The sequence below is a fragment of the Bombus vosnesenskii genome, unplaced genomic scaffold (genome assembly GCF_011952255.1).
Source record: "Bombus vosnesenskii isolate JDL3184/JDL3185 unplaced genomic scaffold, Bvos_JDL3184-5_v1.1 scf7180000013266, whole genome shotgun sequence".
Taxonomy (NCBI): Eukaryota; Metazoa; Arthropoda; class Insecta; order Hymenoptera; family Apidae; genus Bombus; species Bombus vosnesenskii.
The window spans coordinates 4,733,424-4,752,833 of NW_022882926.1; the positions used below are offsets into that span (position 1 = coordinate 4,733,424).

The 19,410-nt window shown below is 40.1% G+C and overlaps 1 protein-coding gene across 2 annotated transcripts in view; it reads right to left on the reverse strand.

Annotated features, from left to right (window-relative positions):
- The window catches only part of LOC117243475 (neuroligin-4, X-linked), a 261,837-nt gene that overhangs the window by 95,887 nt on the left and 146,540 nt on the right, over positions 1 to 19,410 (reverse strand). For both annotated transcript variants that reach the window (XM_033510993.1, XM_033510994.1), the window contains exons 5-8: positions 7,583 to 7,936; positions 3,842 to 4,151; positions 3,033 to 3,240; positions 1,528 to 1,782 (exon numbers count right to left, since the gene is read on the reverse strand). In XM_033510993.1, the coding sequence (XP_033366884.1) occupies positions 1,528 to 1,782; positions 3,033 to 3,240; positions 3,842 to 4,151; positions 7,583 to 7,936 (1,127 nt within the window). The remainder of the gene's footprint in view (positions 1 to 1,527; positions 1,783 to 3,032; positions 3,241 to 3,841; positions 4,152 to 7,582; positions 7,937 to 19,410) is intronic.

Consider the following 19,410-nt stretch of genomic DNA (forward strand, 5'->3'; position numbering starts at 1 on the left):
GAAATAAACATTTTAGAGATGTACGCAGATGGAATCATTGATTTTCATTCATATAGATAAAAGGAATAAAAGGAATTTTTAGAAAATTAACATTTATCGTTTGTTTAAATTATTAATTATAGATAATGTAGACACTCCATTCCCCTTCGCGCGAAAAGCAAATGACACAAGAGACAATTGAACAAAATATAAATTAAATCATTATCACTGCAGTGACTGCGCACTGTGTTCTATCATAATTCCAGTTTTTTCAACAATTGAGAGAAACGTCGGGCGTGCGACAAACAAATGGAAATTAATTCCGTTGAACACATTGTTAATTAAAAATGGTTCGCTTATAAATTGTACTCGAGTTTACAATGGTTGCACATTGATTTAATTATATGTCCTTAATATCGCAAATTAATTACGAGGGTACGTTAGATTGAAGCTTCGTTCATACGTTCTTTAGTACTCGATATAAGCTGTCGAAAATCTAGCAACCACAAACAACAAATAAAAGCTTAATTTTCACAACTGTCATTTCAAACAGCGAAATTTCACTACCACAAGCATATAGCGATGAAACATAGCATGTGAAATCGTTTCATCGTTCATCGTCGCCATCTCTATGCTTTATCTTATGTCTGCGACTACTACGATAGAACGAGAACTTTTTTCATATCCTGAGGAATGAAACGAATGAGCTCGCTAGATAATTTGCCAGATTCTTTCGCGAAGCAACGCCGAGGCGTGGCATATTAAATTTTGAAGCGACGTAAGTTACACAACAGCATGATGATCGCAATGGCGCCTTGTAGTTTCATCTCGAGCTACGAAATGCAAAGTGAATATACAATGCCAAACCTATTTATCTCTTCAACTTATGTACAGATATTTTAATACTTTTTTTACGACATTTTAATTAAATTTTAATTTAATTTTAATTTCGCGAGAAAATATTTCGACCATAATTTTATTGGATCAGTTGAAAATTTATCGAGCACCAGGTAAATCGCAAGATATGAACAGCGCGTATAGTTCGGTCGTAGCAATCGAGTTATTAATGGTGTTACGCGGGTTTAATTTATCCACGATATGGAAAGGAAGTGCGCGAGCGCAGATGCGTTTCGAATCTAATTATCTCCTAAAGTTGTGCGCTTTATAATACCATGTTAAATAGTTTATGATCGTATATGCGTATGTGAATATGAATGGCTTATCGAGCCGTTATCGATAATTCGCGGATAGCACGAAACAAGAAGTATTCTCTAACAAAGATGAATTAAATGAGATTTCAATAGCAAAAGACAATAAGCTCTTTACTATTTAGTTTCGTCTCAATTTAGCGAATGAATTTCTCAGCCTGTTTGATTCCACATTTTCTTATGGCATTCGCCGATCGAAAAAAAGGCGTACAAACAATTAATACCTGTATAAGTCTATACCTGTTTGTCTCTTATACCTATACGCGTTTTCTTTAATCCCCTGTGCATTTTACCACAGCTTGTCGAAAGTTATCGAAAGCATAAAATATTAACCACTTACCTGAGGATAGTCTCCATCCTTCATCTGATAATCGAACACGTAGAAGTAGGTTTTAGGCAGCGGTTCCTTCTCGCTTTCCGGAATCGGTGCGATATGAGGATTATTCGGTTTCTTCGTGTGTCTTAGAGTAAATAGGTCGCCAGTTTGCACTAATGGCGCCACGAACTGAGCGTCGCTTAGTGCTTGGACACAGGCGTCCTTCGTATTCACTGGATGCTGCACCGTACGTTCCCAATCGGTGTATTCATTCACCACCTGATTCATCAACCAATAGTAATAATATGAAAAAGGATGTAAAATTAGAACGTCGTTGATTTCAAAGTTAATACATTAGTATTCTATTGCATTTGCGGCGCAGCAACATTTCAAATTGTAATCGCAGTCAAAAAGATATCTTCTATGTAAAAGCTAAACACAATTGGGAAGCCCTCTCCTTGCATTTCGTTTATAATATACAAAAATTACCAACGACTTTTATGAATGGTAAAAAAATGCAGTATTCGAAAGCCTTTGCGAAACGCATTCTACATTTGTTGCTGGATAGTATTCTTTTCTTTTTTTGTTACAGCAGTGCAACGCGATGTTTTTCGGAGGAAACCCAATCCTTTTTGTTATTTTCACAAATATCACAAATTCAGCTGGACCAGTTTAGAAACGCTTCTATAGTAACAGAAACATTTCCCTTCAACATGTATTATTTTTCCATATTGGAACCATATTTTGCATCGTATAATTTTCAACGTGTTGATTCGTTCGACGATTGAATTTACAAAAATTTGGCTGGAAACGTGAAATAGACTAAAAAGAGATCAAATTTTTCAACAGAGATATTTACCATCAATATTTTCACAAAACCATAAATATAGCGACGTGCTAGAATTTTCCACGCTAAAATTTGTCTGGAGCCCTCACATCGCTCGATACGGAATTTCGTCGCACAGTTAGCACACCACCCGTAAGTGGATAACAATTTATGATTACGAATAATCAGACAAGTGTACGCGATATACTTTTTGGACAGGGCTGGATGGTAGTTTCGCCACGAATGTGCAACGAATTATTCCCAGAGAGCGCTATGAAAATACACGCGAAATGGCCGTGAAATAATCTTCGAAATCGTTGGCTTATCGGAATATATGAAAAATGAACGATCACGAACCGTTAAACGCTTAATCGCGTATGCAAAATTGTTACGACCTTGTCTATAGGTCTTTTTATCCTTACTTTTTTATCACTGAATTTGAAGTGTAATTATAATAATAGGACGATTAATGAATAAGTCGATTATCATGCGATTAGAAGAAAAAATACCTTTAAGTAATTTAGGCGAGTACGAATTTCAAATAAACCATTATAATTGTAGAAAACAGGAGATAAATACAAGCCAGATTTCTCAATTTTTAAAAGCGATTTTAAAATTCAATCAAGAAAAACGAATTTATTCTTCTACCATGTAATCTTGAATTGATTTATCACAGTCGGTTTAATTATTAAAATCCACGTACCGTGTAAAATATTTCCGTGAGATGATACACGTACGCGTTCCTCACGTATGTCCTAATGATCCTGTCTCTCCTCTCACCCTCGAACCCTTGTTGTACGTCCTTCTCCGCGAATTTCCATAGTGCTTCGCTGGTAGTTACGCCAAATAACAAATCGTATTTGTTATTACTCGTGATCGGAGCACCGTGTTCGGCTTTCTTCGGCAGCGGCCTGCAACAAAATGAATTTATGTACCTTCTATGTACCTCTTTTATCTTTTCCTTCGTTGTATTTAGTTACGTGTGTTAACATTTATGTGTTTTAGCGACGTCATTTTTAATAACATTACGATCCGACGTAAAGAGTTCCGTTCATCGTTACGTCCAACGTTCGCAAAAAGGAAAAAAGTTGCACCGAACGCCTTGCGACACTGTTCCAACTGTTAGACATCGAATATGCTAATGGACTTTGTAGTACTAGCCTGGGTCATTTACAATCGCGTTAATGAATCGTACTCTAATGTCTACGGTGAACTTAGCTGGTTTCACATCTGCTTTACATTTAATGAAGGGGGACGTTGATAAAATTCTGAGATGAGAAACGAAGACGTTCGTCCCTCTCATAATTGAAATATATTATCGGTACTCTGGAACAAGTTCTTCCAGAAGTTGGTCAAATAAAAAATGATAAGATGTTCATTATTAATTAATATCCATTAAAAAATTTTGAGAATGTTGGTAAAACGGGGAAAAATATTGTAATTTTATAATAATGTAAAATCTTTGCAAATATGTTACTTTTTTGCTTTCAAAAGAGAATAATTGTTTCCTACCCGAATCCTTGGAACTCCGGACCCATGTAGGACAGCAAATCTTTTTGAAAGTCTGCCTTGATGACTACACCGTCCACGCTGGGTCCAAATGCACTCAAAAATGTCGGTGGTTGAATATCAACCAGCATCAGCTCTTCTAGGCTTCGGTCTCGGAGACAGTCAACAATTAGTTCGTTGTCTTTGAGCAGATCCTCGGGGATCGAGCAATTAACTGCCCTGGCAAGTCTCAAAGCGTAAGAAACAGGATCGTCGACAACTGCCCACGACGACAAAGCGCTGCCTGATAATAGGATAGCTCTCTTGAATAAACCTATATACAGAAATTTAGTATGTTCGTTTAATGGTGCTGCAGTATATAAGAAACTATTATATAATACAAAAACCATTCGAGAAATTGAATACAAATTTTTAATAAGATAAAAAAATGTATTATTATTATTTTTTAACGCTTATTCAACCCTTTAATATCTTTTAACGTAATTACTATTCAATGACAATCTTTGACGTCTCGATAAATTCTATGGAAGTCTTTTTATAGAGAAAAATTTCTTTTAGCTCCATTTGGAAGTGGAGCATATCTTTTCTTTGCGTCTCCTGTTTTTAGCATCTCTGTGAGAGAAATATTGAAAATAATCGAAGGAATGGCGCTTTCCCCAGACGATCGTATATATATTAAACGAGCACATTCTAACCACGGCTACGGGAAAGAAAATTCTAGAAAAAGAGAACATTTTCGAAGAGAAGCTCGTTTCTGCTTTTTCTTCTACCATGAAAAACAACGGGGCAACATTTCTCTTGCCGTCTACCCTTTGAAAGTCTACTTTTCCAGGCGAAAAGAAATCAAGTTGTAACAAGAAATAGCCGTGAGATGCTTTGATCTTTCTTTATAGCCTGGGATATCTAGGAAACGTTTTCAAAGTGTCTATTCGAAGAGACAACTTTAATTTATCGAATCTTTCAAATTTTAGGTTAATACCTGTGGCTCTAAATTAATCCTTTTAGGAACTAATAACGTCTAGAAAAACTTCGCAATTAATGTTGCGTTGATTTACTGGAATTCGTTAATTTTCCCGAACATTGTTACACGAACAGTACATGGAAAATTAATTTAGAAAAGAACGATATCGAGGTAAAGAAACTTAGATAATGACAAAATTGCTATTATATCGTAAGGATGTAGAGTGCCGATATAGGGCACAGAACTATAAATTAGAACGAGCCTTTTTTGTAGACGCGCCACGGAGATCGGCGTTAAGGAGGAAACTTGTTACAGTCTGGAACAAAGGAGATGGAAATTACATCAGAAAGAACGATATCGTACGAATAACAAGCGCGTTGCGCTGGTTGTACTTATCGACGACTGTCACGTAGCAAGGATAATTGAGCTACCATTCCGTTCTCGTCTCGGTTTCGAATGCAAAAGGCTCTAGAAATTTCCGAAGAAAATACACTATTGGTAAAAGAATCGTTTATGTATAATATATTTGTGTTCCTGTAATTTGTGTAACACTAAACGAAATGGATAAATAGATGCTCTGTGTTTAAAACATTTCAATCGAGAATAGAATGCCTTTATCGCTCCGATTTCGATCTAAACGATAGCAAACGACACGATTAGACAACCAATGTATGACTTCAGAAGAATGTAAGATTACAAACCTTCTACCCATCTACAACGATCCAATTGCACGAACAAAGCTGTTTCGTTAACTTCTAAAGCCATTGCCTCAATTATACGCCTTCTGCTGGCCATCTTCGAGACCGACAATTTATCAAGACAGATTTATACCAGCAATTTCCGGCGGCCTGTATTCGGGAAGCCCCATCGACGTAACCGTCGGAGCAATATCGGTCGGGAATCGGCAAGGCTAAGCGAGAAATTCCAGTCTGACAGGCTGGAACGTTCGTTGGAAAAAAGACGAGATGGAAAAACGAACCCAAAGAAACACAGAGCCAGATCGTGGACGTTCCGCGGCCTCATAAAAGCAGGAAGTATTTTCCAATAGCACGTGAGAATACCCGTGACCACTGGGGAAGAAGAACGATATTTCACGCGCATAATATCGCGAGAATTTCTCCTTCCATCGTTTTCTACTTTTCAGCCTATTACGCTTTATCCCGTGTAACCATTTCTCGTTTCATCGTTGGTCGAGGAAGGACCGTTAACAGTTAATGGAACCACGTGAAAACTACTAGAACGAAGATAAAAGGGGAAACAAATGATATTGATAGCTGTATCATTTATATTCCAGCATTTTTACACTCTCTTGTAAATTGACAATCGCAAAAGTTTTTTTAGAATTTTTGCACATTGCTTCCCAGATTATTCGTTTCTATAATGTACCGTTTCTTGTCCCTTTTCCACCCTGTTTTGGCGTGGAGAGTGCTTCAGTTTCTCTGATGAAAATTATCTTATCTTCGACACTCTCCTCTTCAAGAATGATACAGGTGGTTGGCAAAGATAAGGGAAGAATTTCTCGGAGATATGTGAAGAAGGATGAAAAAAACAGACGAGCGATCCGATAAGATTGTAAACCCTGGATAACTCGGTGCCAACTAACAGTCGAACCATCGAAACGTAACATTGAGCCATCAAAGATTCGTATACTCTGTTATATTCTATTCTCTTAATATGTAATTTTAGAAGATTTAGAAGAATACAAAAGTTATTCATATATTTCATATCTGTTATTCGAATTCTATAAAAGATTATTTGTGAATGTTTAGGATATAAAACTCCTTACGATATGGCGGAGAACCAAAATTTTTTACCCGCATTTCGATAGAAACGGTTATTGAAAGATTTAAGTAGTATAAGTCTGCCATGGATCAGACAACCGTGTCGCGTTACTTATATCTGGTATTCTAACAACTCGGAAACTTCTATCAAAATTATTTCTAAGTAATATAAATCGATATTAACTTTATTTCTACTTTTTTCTCTTGGGCGTGTTGAGTATTACGAACAAGAGGAGCAAGAAGCAATCGATCTTTGGAATTGCATCTTGAGAAACGTCCGAGCTTCAACGTCGATCAGAAACCAGTTCGACACACATAAGCTCGTTTCCTTCTGAATTCTTCTCGAGAGTCTCGTTAGCGGTTCGTTCCAAGATCGAAGGAATCACCGAGAAGTATTGGATTCCCCCATTGAAAAAGAAGAGGCTTCGCGACCGTCGCCGTCTCGTTATTTACGGCATAACGATTTTTCTTTACTCTTTGCGCACATTCGACCAGAACATCGTAGCTCTGGTTAATTGTTTCGGCACAATCGGCGCGTGCAAACAAAATTATGAACGAGACAACGGTGTATAGAATTTAATCGAACCGAGAAAAACCGTAAGGAAGATGTAAAAATGGTTTCATGCCTTTAGTAACGTAGAATGAGAAACTGGACTTTTATCGTGTTACGTGCGAACTTCTCCAAGTTCGTTGAGATTCGTTGAGATTACTTGGCGAAAGTCACAGTCGATCGAATAAACTTCAAACTTGAGAATAAGGGAGAGAGGAACGGCGAAATTAAACGTATTCTTGGTAAGCCTGATTTTTTTATTGATCTTTCAGTTTTAGAGAGAATTTCTTCAGAATTCATTCTATATAATTCGTTTCGCCTGTGGTTGAAAACTTAGTGAGATATTAAAGACGGTTTATGAAGCGTTACATTGTGAATCAATCGTTTATTTGAATGATTTATACGCCAGAAACACGGAGCATATTGTCGACAGAGAGAAAAAGATTACTCACCACGCATGACCGTCGGGCTGATGGCGAGAAAATGAACACAGGCGGCCCCAGTCCCTTGACCCATCAGCGTCACGTTGTTGGGATCGCCGCCAAACAGAGCAATGTGCTCTTTGACCCACTGAAGCGCCGCGATCTGATCCATCAACCCATAATTCGCGACCCTCGCCTTGGTCTGAGGCGCCATGTTGGCGTTGAGAAAACCAAGCACGCCCAACCGGTAGTTCATCGTTACGATCACTTGGTCCGTGTAGCTGGCTAGTACACTGCCATCGTACGGATTTCCGCTGCCCCAGTCGTAGCTCTCCCCGTGGATATACAGCACTACCGGATGCTTTCTACTATTGTCTGCCATGCCTGTGTACAGAAACGTATCTTTTATCGTTTCCTTCCATATAAAAAAATGTGTAAAAGATATCCAAATGAGAAATAGAGATATCTCCGAGCCAGCTTAGAGATCTTCTTTTACCCGAGAATAATCTCTCCCTTTCATCTTTATTCATGCAATATACCATAGCACGCGTCGAATCCGATAACCGACATCGACGCGACGTAGCGACTAAAATATTAACAGTGTGCCGTCAGTCGATGTTTGGCAAACAATCGTCGAAGGAAAACGTTGCAGGCAACTCTGAACTCTCGTTCCGTTCAAGGTCCGTCGCAGCCTTTGTTCCCTTATCGTCGTCTCGTCTGGCTGAAGGTACAGCCCCGAGCAACGAAGGACGCAACGAAGAGTGGAGAGAATCGGAGGGTTGAAAGGGGATAGAAGTATGATGGCATTGTTCACAGCGAAGTCTGTCAGCGATTTACGGTTACGCCAGAGAAGAGAAGAGAAGAGAAAGAGAAGAGAAAGAGAAGAGAAAGAGAGAGAGAGAGAGAGAAAGAGAGAGACGCGACACTGGGAAAATTAACCTTGCGACAGAGAATGCTGGGCGTGACGAAACGTTCCAGCGGAAATGATGGCCCGCTAATGCTTCTTTGCTATTGTCGCGTGCTTCTGTATGACAGCTGGCCGCGCTCTAGGCAACGTGAACTGCGACATGTGTCGATTCGTACGCGGGATCGCGTGAAACGCGCTTGGCCGACAGAATGTAACGAGAAAACGCGTTGGCTAGCACAAGCGGCAGACTTTTGATTAGAGCTGGAATGTTTTACTGGAACGTGTCTCGTGATTGGATGCAAACCCGCAGGGAACTGCGGGAGTCACTCGATCGTTCTTCTATATTGCAGAAATTCGTAGTTGATTCGATATTTGTAGAGGATTGTAATTGGGATGCGAAGATCAGTAAGAGGGAAAATTGCATCTATCGTGATTTCTTTGAGACAAAATACAGTTGACAGTGTGGCTATTAATTGTGTTAATTGTGTGGCTATTGTAAATTGCAGCAGAGCAAAATGACAGTAGTGCGAGTCAATCGTAAAGATTAGCTCCTCTAATCTCGCTCGTAACTATTCAATATTTGCGTTCATCAGCAATCACATTTTCCTGCAATATGCACTGACTATTTAGCCAACGATGAAATTACCAAAACCGTGGTGAACAACTGGTCAATACAGCATGAACTACCAAATACCGTTTAAATTAACACGGTACATATTTCGATGTTGTATAAGCTCGACCTTTGATCGATTTTATCGAAAAGGAAGAATACCAGTGGTTCGCCTATATCCTATCGCGGAACACCGACTCCTATTCGAGCGACAATATCAACGTCCACGAGAAACGGGCAAGGAAGGAAGCGTTAAAGAAAGCAGCACGTGAACGACCCTCGTCGAAACAAAGACCGATGTTGACCGTATGTCTGGTCCTATAGAAAAGTTGCAGCCAGGGCTAAAGAGAGGCTTGCAGAGCCGAGACGAGGCAGGGATGGTTGGCAAAAGGGATTCAAGTCTCGGTCTTCGACTCACGCTTCAGAAAATATAAAGTCTGGGACAGTTCGTCGCTCCGAGCGCTTGAATAACCGTGAAGGGCTTTAATTTTAACCCAAAGATTGCTAGTTTAATGTATTTTCATTTCCATTTTGCTCTGTTCTATAATTAATGCCAATTTATTTTATGCGAGTACCCGAGTAATTTTCTGAAATATTGATGCTGTATAATTTAAGGTATTCTAGACACGAAGATTGGCTTTTGCTACATGAATACTCGAGCGTTGAATAAATTGCCACCAGGCGAAATGAGAAACCAAGGTTGCAATTTTCATTTGGCATTCCTATTTTTAATACCTCTCCGTCACCGAGGCGAAAGATGTAAATTCACCACCCGTCAAATTTTCCATTTCCTATGAACAAACACCAGTTATTGAACACATTACACTCTTTTCTGCCTCCCCACATTTCCTTCGGTAATATCGCGTAGCTATATTTATCTGATATTCTATAAATAGAAACGTGTATTACGTTGCAAGAGAAAAGTGAATATCTCAGTAACTTTTTTCAGCCTGTTCCAATCATACCTAGCTCCTCCGCTCCCTTCGTTTCTTCACTCCAACAAGTTCTTCCAGATACTATTTCGTTAACTTTAACCGACTTCTTCCCTCTGTTATCTTTCAGCTTTAATTATTCTTAAGACTCATTTCTAGCGACGTACTGTTATATATTACCGAAACCCGGAGCTTGAAAGCTTTTATGAAGGACCGAAGGAAAAGAACGACGACGATAAGAAAAATTAGAAAGGGTCTGCGTAATGAAATCTAGAACCCGTGGAATTGTAATCAGAAAGGCCTAACGCTTGGACCTCGCTGTAAAATTCATAATTATCGATCTCGTCCCTTTTAGACAAAGCAGGTGAATTAAAAAAACATCAATCTTCCTCTACCAACCGCGATCAGTTGATTTTTAATAACTGCGATCCTTTTCTCGAACATTTGCGATTGGTTATCTTTTTCCTCGGTCCCTTTTGACACACAATCATGTCCGAGGTTTTTTTTTAATTCGAAAGCTGTCGCGTGTCGGTTTCCTCTACCGAATTCCGCCCGTTTAATGGCACGCAGTCAGCCAATAAACCGCGTCGCAATTCTCGCGAGAGCTGGCTCAAAGGGGATGACGCTCGGTTTAGCCTCGAATACCCGTGATGCACGCACAGGCTACGTCGAAAAAGCGGTCCGCGGGTGCATTGTGTTGCGGCCAGTGCAATAATGCGGTGGCCCGCGTCCAACCCCTTCTCTAGTTCCACCCTCTACTCTGTCCCAGTGAAATTAAATTGCTGGCTGCGCTTAAGTAGCGACCCCTTCACTGTTCCCAGCGCAAATCTGGTTACTCGCCTTTTCGAAGGGATTCCGGAGATTCGTAGGAATATTTTGAGCGTTAAGGGTGGATTTAAAGCCTGTTAACCCTTGAGGACCGCGTGTCGATAAAATTTGACGATGAAAAGTAAGTACGTAGCGAAGAACTAGAGAGAAGTAATATTTCTTGAAACAATTTGGTGTTTAATGGTTTCTGCAATAATTTTTGGGAGGATATATTTTTGTGATTAGCTAATTTTTTTGTATTTATAATTGACTAGTTTTGCCCTGTTCTATTTTTCACGACATTACTAAAGTTTTGTTTAAATTCAATCATAAAACCACGAAATATCCGACATTCCTAATTCAGCTGTCTGACTATCTACAGACAGATCTACTTAAAGTTGGACCACAAAACCGAAGCGCCGGAGATCTACAGAGATACACGCAGTCGCGTAAAAAGCTCGAACAACATCGAGAAACAATTCTCCACGATGTTTACTTTCATCCTATCCCGCATTGTTCACATTCTGGAGCATCGGCCCGTTTCATTTCCGGCAGATTTTCCTTCCATTACTTTCTCATCGCACTCGTACAAACTCCTTAACTCGTTTCTGCAGAACTTTTTCCTTTTCCTCGCCACATCCCCGCCGATCGTCTCCTCCCATCTCTCGTGCCGTATTTCTACCGTTTCTGAAATTATCCCAGGATCTTAATCAAGTAAGTACTTCGTTCCGAAAAGCGGAGTTGCCGAGAGGCGTTTAGCCGGGTTTTTCGCAATAGTTGACGCACTATAAATCTCGTATAAACATCCAGTTTATTAATGCAACTTGCACATTTTTTCACATTTGTATGCACTTCAAAGTACTCTTCCGTTTGGACTTCGATTACTAAAGGAGAACTGTTGATTTCTTTACAAATCGCTGTTATCTCTTCGATATTGAATTAATTTTCTGAAGGCGACAAATTTGTGGAAATTGTTTCTGATTCGATGCGAATGAAATGTGGTCCCCCTATCCGACTATCTGTCTCCTCTAAGCCCATATCCATTAATCTCTTTCTGTTACTCTGTCAGGTCAGATAGTTAAAGAACAGTATCTTGCTGTGGGTAACCTGGCTTATTGATAACCATTACACAAGGGACCGAAGGAAAGAAAAAAGAAAAAGACGAAGGGTTTCATTGGAAGAAGAGAACCACGGGATCGTGTGGGAAGACAGAACCGAGCTTTCCTAACTGGCCTTTGTCGTCCACTGACAAAAGACAAATAACTCGCCTTTCATCTTGCCACCTACGGAACCGCAAAAAGCCATTCCGAGTTTCGCTTCATTCCGGACGCCGGACGCCGGACGTCCTCTGGATTTCGTTCTTCCTCCGCGAAAGTCCGAAAACTGGGACGAGTTAAAAGCGGTTTTCACGGGCCGCGTAGACACAGGGACAAACGAACGTGTGGGCAGGTCGTTCGAGGCCTCCAAAATACGTTCGGTTGCCTTTGAACGGCGCCATTCGAGTGACTCGTCTTACACACGCGATCCCATTCGACGTTTTCGACGGTTTCTTTCGTTCGGATTGCCTCCTGTCTTTTGTTCCACGTTTGTTAGAACCTTTGTGGAATGGTCAACTTTCATCGTTGCTTTCTTTCTTCTGGTTCTAGGCTATCGCGTGTCTTCGTTACAGAATAACCGAGCGAGAAATGAAACAAGTGAGAAATTCTTATTTTAGTGAAGCAGCATAATACAAAGACGGTGTAACACGGATAAGACATGGAAGAACGAAGATCTTAGTTTGAATTCGTCGGTATTTTCTGAGATATTTACATTTAATTTAGATTTGGCGCAGTCCTCTGTTACGTAACAAGGATAGTTCGATTATCCTTTTTCGTGGTTACGCGATCGCAGTTTAACTGCGATTAAAAAACGTCGTTTAAGTCTATTACATATTTTGGGAAAGTTTAACTTTTGATCAATTACCTTGTATTGGGTGTCGACACTTTCATTTCAGCTAAACCCTTTAATCTTCAAACATAGCTGGGCAAGACATTCTTGTTACAAAACGGTTTCTTCTTCATTCGATGGATAAACTGCCAGGAACGAGGCCCGCGGGGAACAGAGCTTGAAAGAAATATTTCCTGGTCGTAAAGAAATTTGCTAACTGAAGTAGCTCGGCAGCTTGCGAGACGGCCAGGAACGCCCAGCCATGCTTCCGGTCCAACGGACTCCATCAAAAGCACCAGCTTCTTCTTCTTCTTTCGTTCTCTATCTTCCGTTCTCTAGTCGCTCTTCTTTGGCCCGGTCGCAGGCAAGTAGTGTTGCATATTTGATGAGACGTTTCACGGAGTCCTTTCAGCCGGCAAGTTCGCCGGTATTAGCATAGTAAACATGGATTTACGTTATGCCTATGCATTCGCGCGGGGATCAGGCGAACTTAGGCGTGTGCTCGCGCTGCGACTTTCGCGAACTATTCTCTGGCACGTACACGGTTGGCCTCGGTTGTCGCCGACCGGATTTCGCCTCTTCCACTTTGCTAACTTTCTTTTTATCGCTTTGCTTCATGTCTCGCTGTCGAGTTAGTTGATTTATTTTAATCTTTCTAGTTTCTCTCGTCCTTCGTTACGCATATCTACCTCGTATTTAGAGAAATATAGATTTGATCAGTATACTAATTAACTGGATTTTGGATTTACGTTTCATTTCAATTGTTGTATCGTTGATGTATCTCTACGCAGCTAATTAATATCGAACTAATATCTCGTTGGTATTTGAACAATATCGTTGAATCGATTGCTAGGTGTTCGTGTTCTATACGCAGAACGTGATATTTTACCTAATTATAATTAATATTACAATAGAAGCTCTGATTTTACTGCAGATAAATAAAAGTAGGCAGAACGAAACTAGGATACGTTGTAATTTGCCCAAGTTATCAAACAATAAAAGGATATAATAGCGAAAAATTCAAGAAATTTTTGCCAGAAGGGACTTGTACGAATTTTACTCGAATCTCATCAACCTCTTTTGCAGTAGACATTAAGGAGGTAAAAAAGCAGCTTCCATACGGGGCAGTTTAATTTCTCATTTGCACGGAACTACAACAATGTCTGCATACGGTAGCAATCGGGCGAGACATCGTCTCCATAGTGTCTTTATCCTTGATTGGATGCTGGCCCGAATCGATGCGCTTCGCTCTGTCTGTCCTCTTCCCTTTGAATTCCCTTACTTCCTCGAAATCAACCTCCTTGAAACTATGTACACGGAGTTACACGTATTTACACGCCCTGTTCGAGCATCAGGTTTCGCACGCTTGCTCCTGCGCATAACCAGGAACGCGAGCACCGATAAAATTAATCTGTTTTTGGTGGAATGACGATTTACTCGGAGAAGGTGCTTCGTGGTTGGATTGAGTTAAAGCGAGATCGTTGTTCCAGCTACAGACGTAGGTAGATAGAGAATTGAGTCAGAGCGAACAATAGTCTGAGCACTTTGACGCGTTTCAAAGTGTGTGAGTTAGTTAAACATTCTGTGAAGTAGATGTTTGCAAAATTTACAATTACCTTTGTGCAGCGCTTGAGTTAAGGCGGGCAAAGTTAAATTAATTAACGAATAGATGAACGTTTTACCGAGACGTTTCGAAGTCGCTTTGCGTGTTTCAATACGAAATTAAACCATTTCGTTGCAAATTAAAAATTGGGTTCATTTGATCGGGTTAATTGAAATCTTAAGTATTTCTGGGAGTCTCTTAGTAGCCCCAAGATTATTATTTTGATTACGGAAGGTATTAAACCTGAATATATAAACTATATTTTGCTATCTGAATATGTACGTACACATAGGGTCATATACAGAGAAATCTTGTACAAGTATCTGCACGACTAAACGGCCAACCCTCCTATCTTGTACATATCTCTCGTGGAGCTATTTGCATCCTGCATCTTTCGAAGATAATCGAAATCGATCCGCATCGTAAATGGCGAACTTTCGCTAACAGATATCCGCTATACTTGGCGGATGAATGGAACGATTACCTTACTTTGCAAGAAAGGAATAAAAGACCCGTTTAATTTGGGTATGTTCAAATTATCGATGATAGAATTATTCCAATGAAAAAGAATGCTATTATACATATAAGAATAACCATTTTGTCAGTTACTAATTGGTTCACTTGCTTTTTACTAGACCCGTTAAAGCATTTTCAGCTGCAACAGATATGTCAAAGGACGCGAAACAAAAACGTACTATAAACGATCAGTTTTTGATACAGGGCCGACAGTGTGGTTTACCAAAGGGGTGAAACTTGGCAAGCCGACCGCGACCAGGCAGAGTCTCACTTAATCGAGGTCGCGTAATTTAAGTTAAGCAAGTCGTAAAGCTCGATTCGTAATTACATGCATCCGTTATGCACCAACACCGGGCCATATTCGTACGTACGTGCGTAATCGAAAATCGTTTAATGGCAGGAACCAATGGCCGTTTGCCCCGCTAAATTGTTTCGGCTTCGTCGTGCTTTCTTTATTTTCTCTCGCACGCCCGCCTTTCTTTTCTTTTTCCTCTTGCCAGCAGCCGTAGCGGATATTGGAATCGTTCGAAATTTAATTGAAGCTACACCGATGCACAAATCCACGTTATATTTCCGCTATCTATTTGCCTCTCTACGTGTCTCTCTTCTCTTTTATTTATACGAGCTTTTACCCGGTTTCGTCCAAAAATAATTCGGTCTTAGCTTTTAATTTAACCATTGAATCACAATTACGCGTAAAATATTTTCACAGGTATTTTAATCACGAGATATTTTCGTTTCGAAAGCGGAGCATTGGCAAAAAACGATCGCACAAAGAGAACGAGCGGTTAGTGACTTGGCCTGAAGGCAGCGAATGGCTATTGATGATACACGCGATCACGCATCGATATCTGTAACAGACAGCTTTTCTGTTACAACGCTTTCGATTATTAAATTGTTCATCGGTACCGCGCGACGATGCCAATTAAAGTGCGTGCTCGTGTGGGTAACGATAGTTAGATAACAGGCTTCTAGTAATATGGAAATACGGATAATGCGATTAAATATTTACAGGTTCGTGTCTGGTCGAATACGTTTTACGGATAATTGGAGAAAAAATGACTCGATCGAAAAAATTGGATTTGTGATCGATCAAGGCGTTCGAAATTCGTTTTAAAACATTACCGAGGGATAAAAAGGCTATGAGCTTGTTCTTTCGTTTCATTCATTTTCATCTACGAATCTCCAGATATTTGGTAACTTGGAAGAAAATTTGCACGTTCAGATTCAGTATGTATATTGACAATATAAAATTGGACAATATTATGCAACAGAACTTGCATATCCGAGACAAACTGAGAGTGTTCGATCTCAACTACGTCTGCGTCGAATCTTACACGCGTGAGAAGTCGCAGCTGGTTACATACAAATCTATCTAACTAGTCTGTTGTTTCTAATGCTCCCCTCACTAAAATTTATTCCGCAAACTCGGAAAACACACCTTCTGGCAATTGTCAATTGTTTCGCCCTCCATGTATCCCACTGGTTGCACTCTGTCGAAAGCACCGCTTCCGGTAAATTTCTTGATACTTTGTTTAACTTTGTTCAACACTTGTATACTGGCTGATGCCTTCTTCTTCGGAGAACTATCGTTGCTAACTACTTTACTCAGCATCGCAGTTTCGATGTCAGCGAACGTTCCAAATTTTTTAAATCGTGTTTCAACGATACGAATGCGAACAATACTCGGGAAAGGAAACTTGGAAAATAAAACTATAAAACGTCTTGGTTCGAAAAAGAAAACTTTAGGCTCTGTACGATGACGACGAACGTAAATTAAAATAGTTGATCTGATGTAAAACGATGTAAAACTCTTAATCGATCACGGTATTCTTGCGTGCAATATCAAATACGCGAGCTATAGTGTTTGAAGGAAGTTAATATTATCAACTACCAGTATTATCGAATCATCAATGTTTCTTTGCAATATCCTTTGTATCGTTGGAGGACAAAGGTGGTTGAGAATTTGCACTAGAAAATTCTATTGTACCTCGTTTAACTTTAACAATTGCGCAAAGAAACTCGTGGTCCTTTTAAAGAAACGATAAAATAATAAAGGGTTAAAACAGCAGTGTTTCGTAAAAATTCAAGAACAGAAATGTTGAAACGCGAACGAGGAAAGTTTCGCTGTGACAATGAAACGAAAGGAACGCACACGGATGGCCGGATTGCCAAGGCACGTTTCGAGTGCCAAACCTCAGGCTTGGCCGGGCTTATGCGCGTGGAACGCCGCAGCTGGCTAAATCCGAATCCGCCTAACCGCTACGTGCGCCTCTCTTCGCTCGTTAAATGTCCCGCAGAGCGAGCCGTAAGGCGGCCATCGGCCCGAATCCGCTGGAGGCGTGCTCGTGCTGCCTCCTCTCAACTTCGTTTCTCTGTGTTTAAGCGAGTTAAGCCGTTCTCCTCTTGATTCGTAGCGTTCCGCGTTGCAACGAGCGACGAGAATCGGTGATTCAGCGTGTTCACGCGCTAGGATTAAACAGAGTTTGGCTAATAATCCACTTCTAATTACAAGTTTCTTCGGTTTTCCTTGTCATTAAGCAATTTCGCGAATGTTTGTAAATCGTGGTCGTGAATTTTGATGGGGACAGGAAGTGCTGCTTTTTATAAGCATGAATCTTCGATTTTCTTATCGTTGGAAGGTTTTGACAGGTACGTAGGAGAAAAGAGTGTTCAATAAGTAATGACTAGATGAAAGGCTTTTTCTTCGAGAGCATGCTGAAGTAAGATAATGATAGCTCAAGTAATAGGATTCTTTTGTGCTCCGAGGCCCCGATCTTCCTATACCTCGATATCGTCAGACATTGTTATAGCATAATTTTCAATAGTCGGTGATTAATTTTCGAGATACAGACGGAAGCAGCGAAGGCTGAAGTACGAAATAAAGTTCGGATGTTCGATTTTTTTTTCTCCTTGATAATGCGACTGGAAGATTTCACAGCATTTTTAAATTAAAGTCTTTTGAAGGAACTTGAAAACAAAATATGAAATCGAATGGTCAACGAGAATTTCCCACGTGACATTTTATTAAAGCCGTGGCGCAATAACTGGGCATCAGATGGTGGGCTGGCAAGATTCGTTCTCGCGGTGTAAATTGTCTGCTGTACCTTCTTTTTTTCTTTTTTTTTTTTCTAAAAGGAACGCACCCATGGGAGCGTCAGGCAACAGTCGTAATTCCAATAGAAGTTCAATTCCATCGGATTGTTACGTTTTTATGCTCGATTACTCGGTAACCGTTCAAGCATCGATGCGTTTCCTATAGTTGCAGGAATGTGCGCCCGCTCATACTCACAGAGATATCGTACGGTAACATCGTGGACGATAAATCAATTAGCTGACTTTCAATGCCATGAAACCGCGAAACTGCACCTCCAAGAGAACACTCAAAAGGTAGACAAAAAAATGGGCAAGGTGTGGATATCGATTTATCGTCCGGTCAGCGGTTTGTTAAATTTTTTTTGCTCAAAGTGGTCGCGTTTCTCTCTGTTCCACTGTTATGGACTTTCTATGCACATTCGATTGGTTATTTTTATGACTTTCAAGTCCACTTATTGGCAAACGCCTCGCGTACGAGTTCCTTTTAATCCAGGTAAAAGTTTCGTGCTTGAAAATTGCGTTTGCAAACGAGATTACGTCTATATATGTATATATCTTAATACAAATCGACGAATGACATCATTCTTGAGTCTTCGATAGTAGAAGAGCAACGCCAGCAGTGTCCGCTGTTAATATATATTTGTATACGAGATTAACAATTCGATGGTTTCAACGTCGTAGAGATTAAGTTATTCTCGTCATCTTTGAGCTTAAACTACGATCGCTGAGTGTGTTAAGATGTGTGGTCGATTTTAATTAACTTTGTAATTACAGTTTAGATACGTTCCATCTAATCTGGATAGCTTAAATTACCACATTGCACGATGGTGACTATAGTTATCAGCATAACTATAGTAAGTGTTAAATAAACGCAGAATCTCTTGTTGCTTTGTCATTCCACCCATATATCACGAATAATATGGATGAATAACTAAAGTTTTGAAGGCGATTTTTCTGAACACAGCGCTGCAAGAAAATGCACGGCAGAATTATTCGAAAACTGCGTGCTTCGACTGTAATTCACTTTGGAACTGCGAGCAATTTCGATAAATCACCAGGCAATACCAGCCTTCCTCGCTTCAAGCCGCCCTGTGTGTTTGAAACACTTTCACGTTATTTCTTCTGCGTGCTAAGGAAGAAATGCGGCAGAGAGAGAACGAAATTTTGGAAGAAACGACGACGAGGGACAGCGAAGGAGAACAAGGATCGCTAAAGCACACAACTTGCGTCTCCAGCTTAGAAAACCACCTTGCCGCTGGTTTTATAGGAGACTTAACCTCGTCAAGGTCTTAACTAAAAGCGTCACGTACTGACGTGGGCGCGAAGGGAAAATACTGCTCGTGTTCTTCATCGTTTTAGGCTGTCATAAAACAAATGCCTTCTTCGTGTCAACCTTAGACGATATACACCCCTTTGACTATTTAATGAATAGAATAAGAATAATTGTCTTTGAATCTTTTT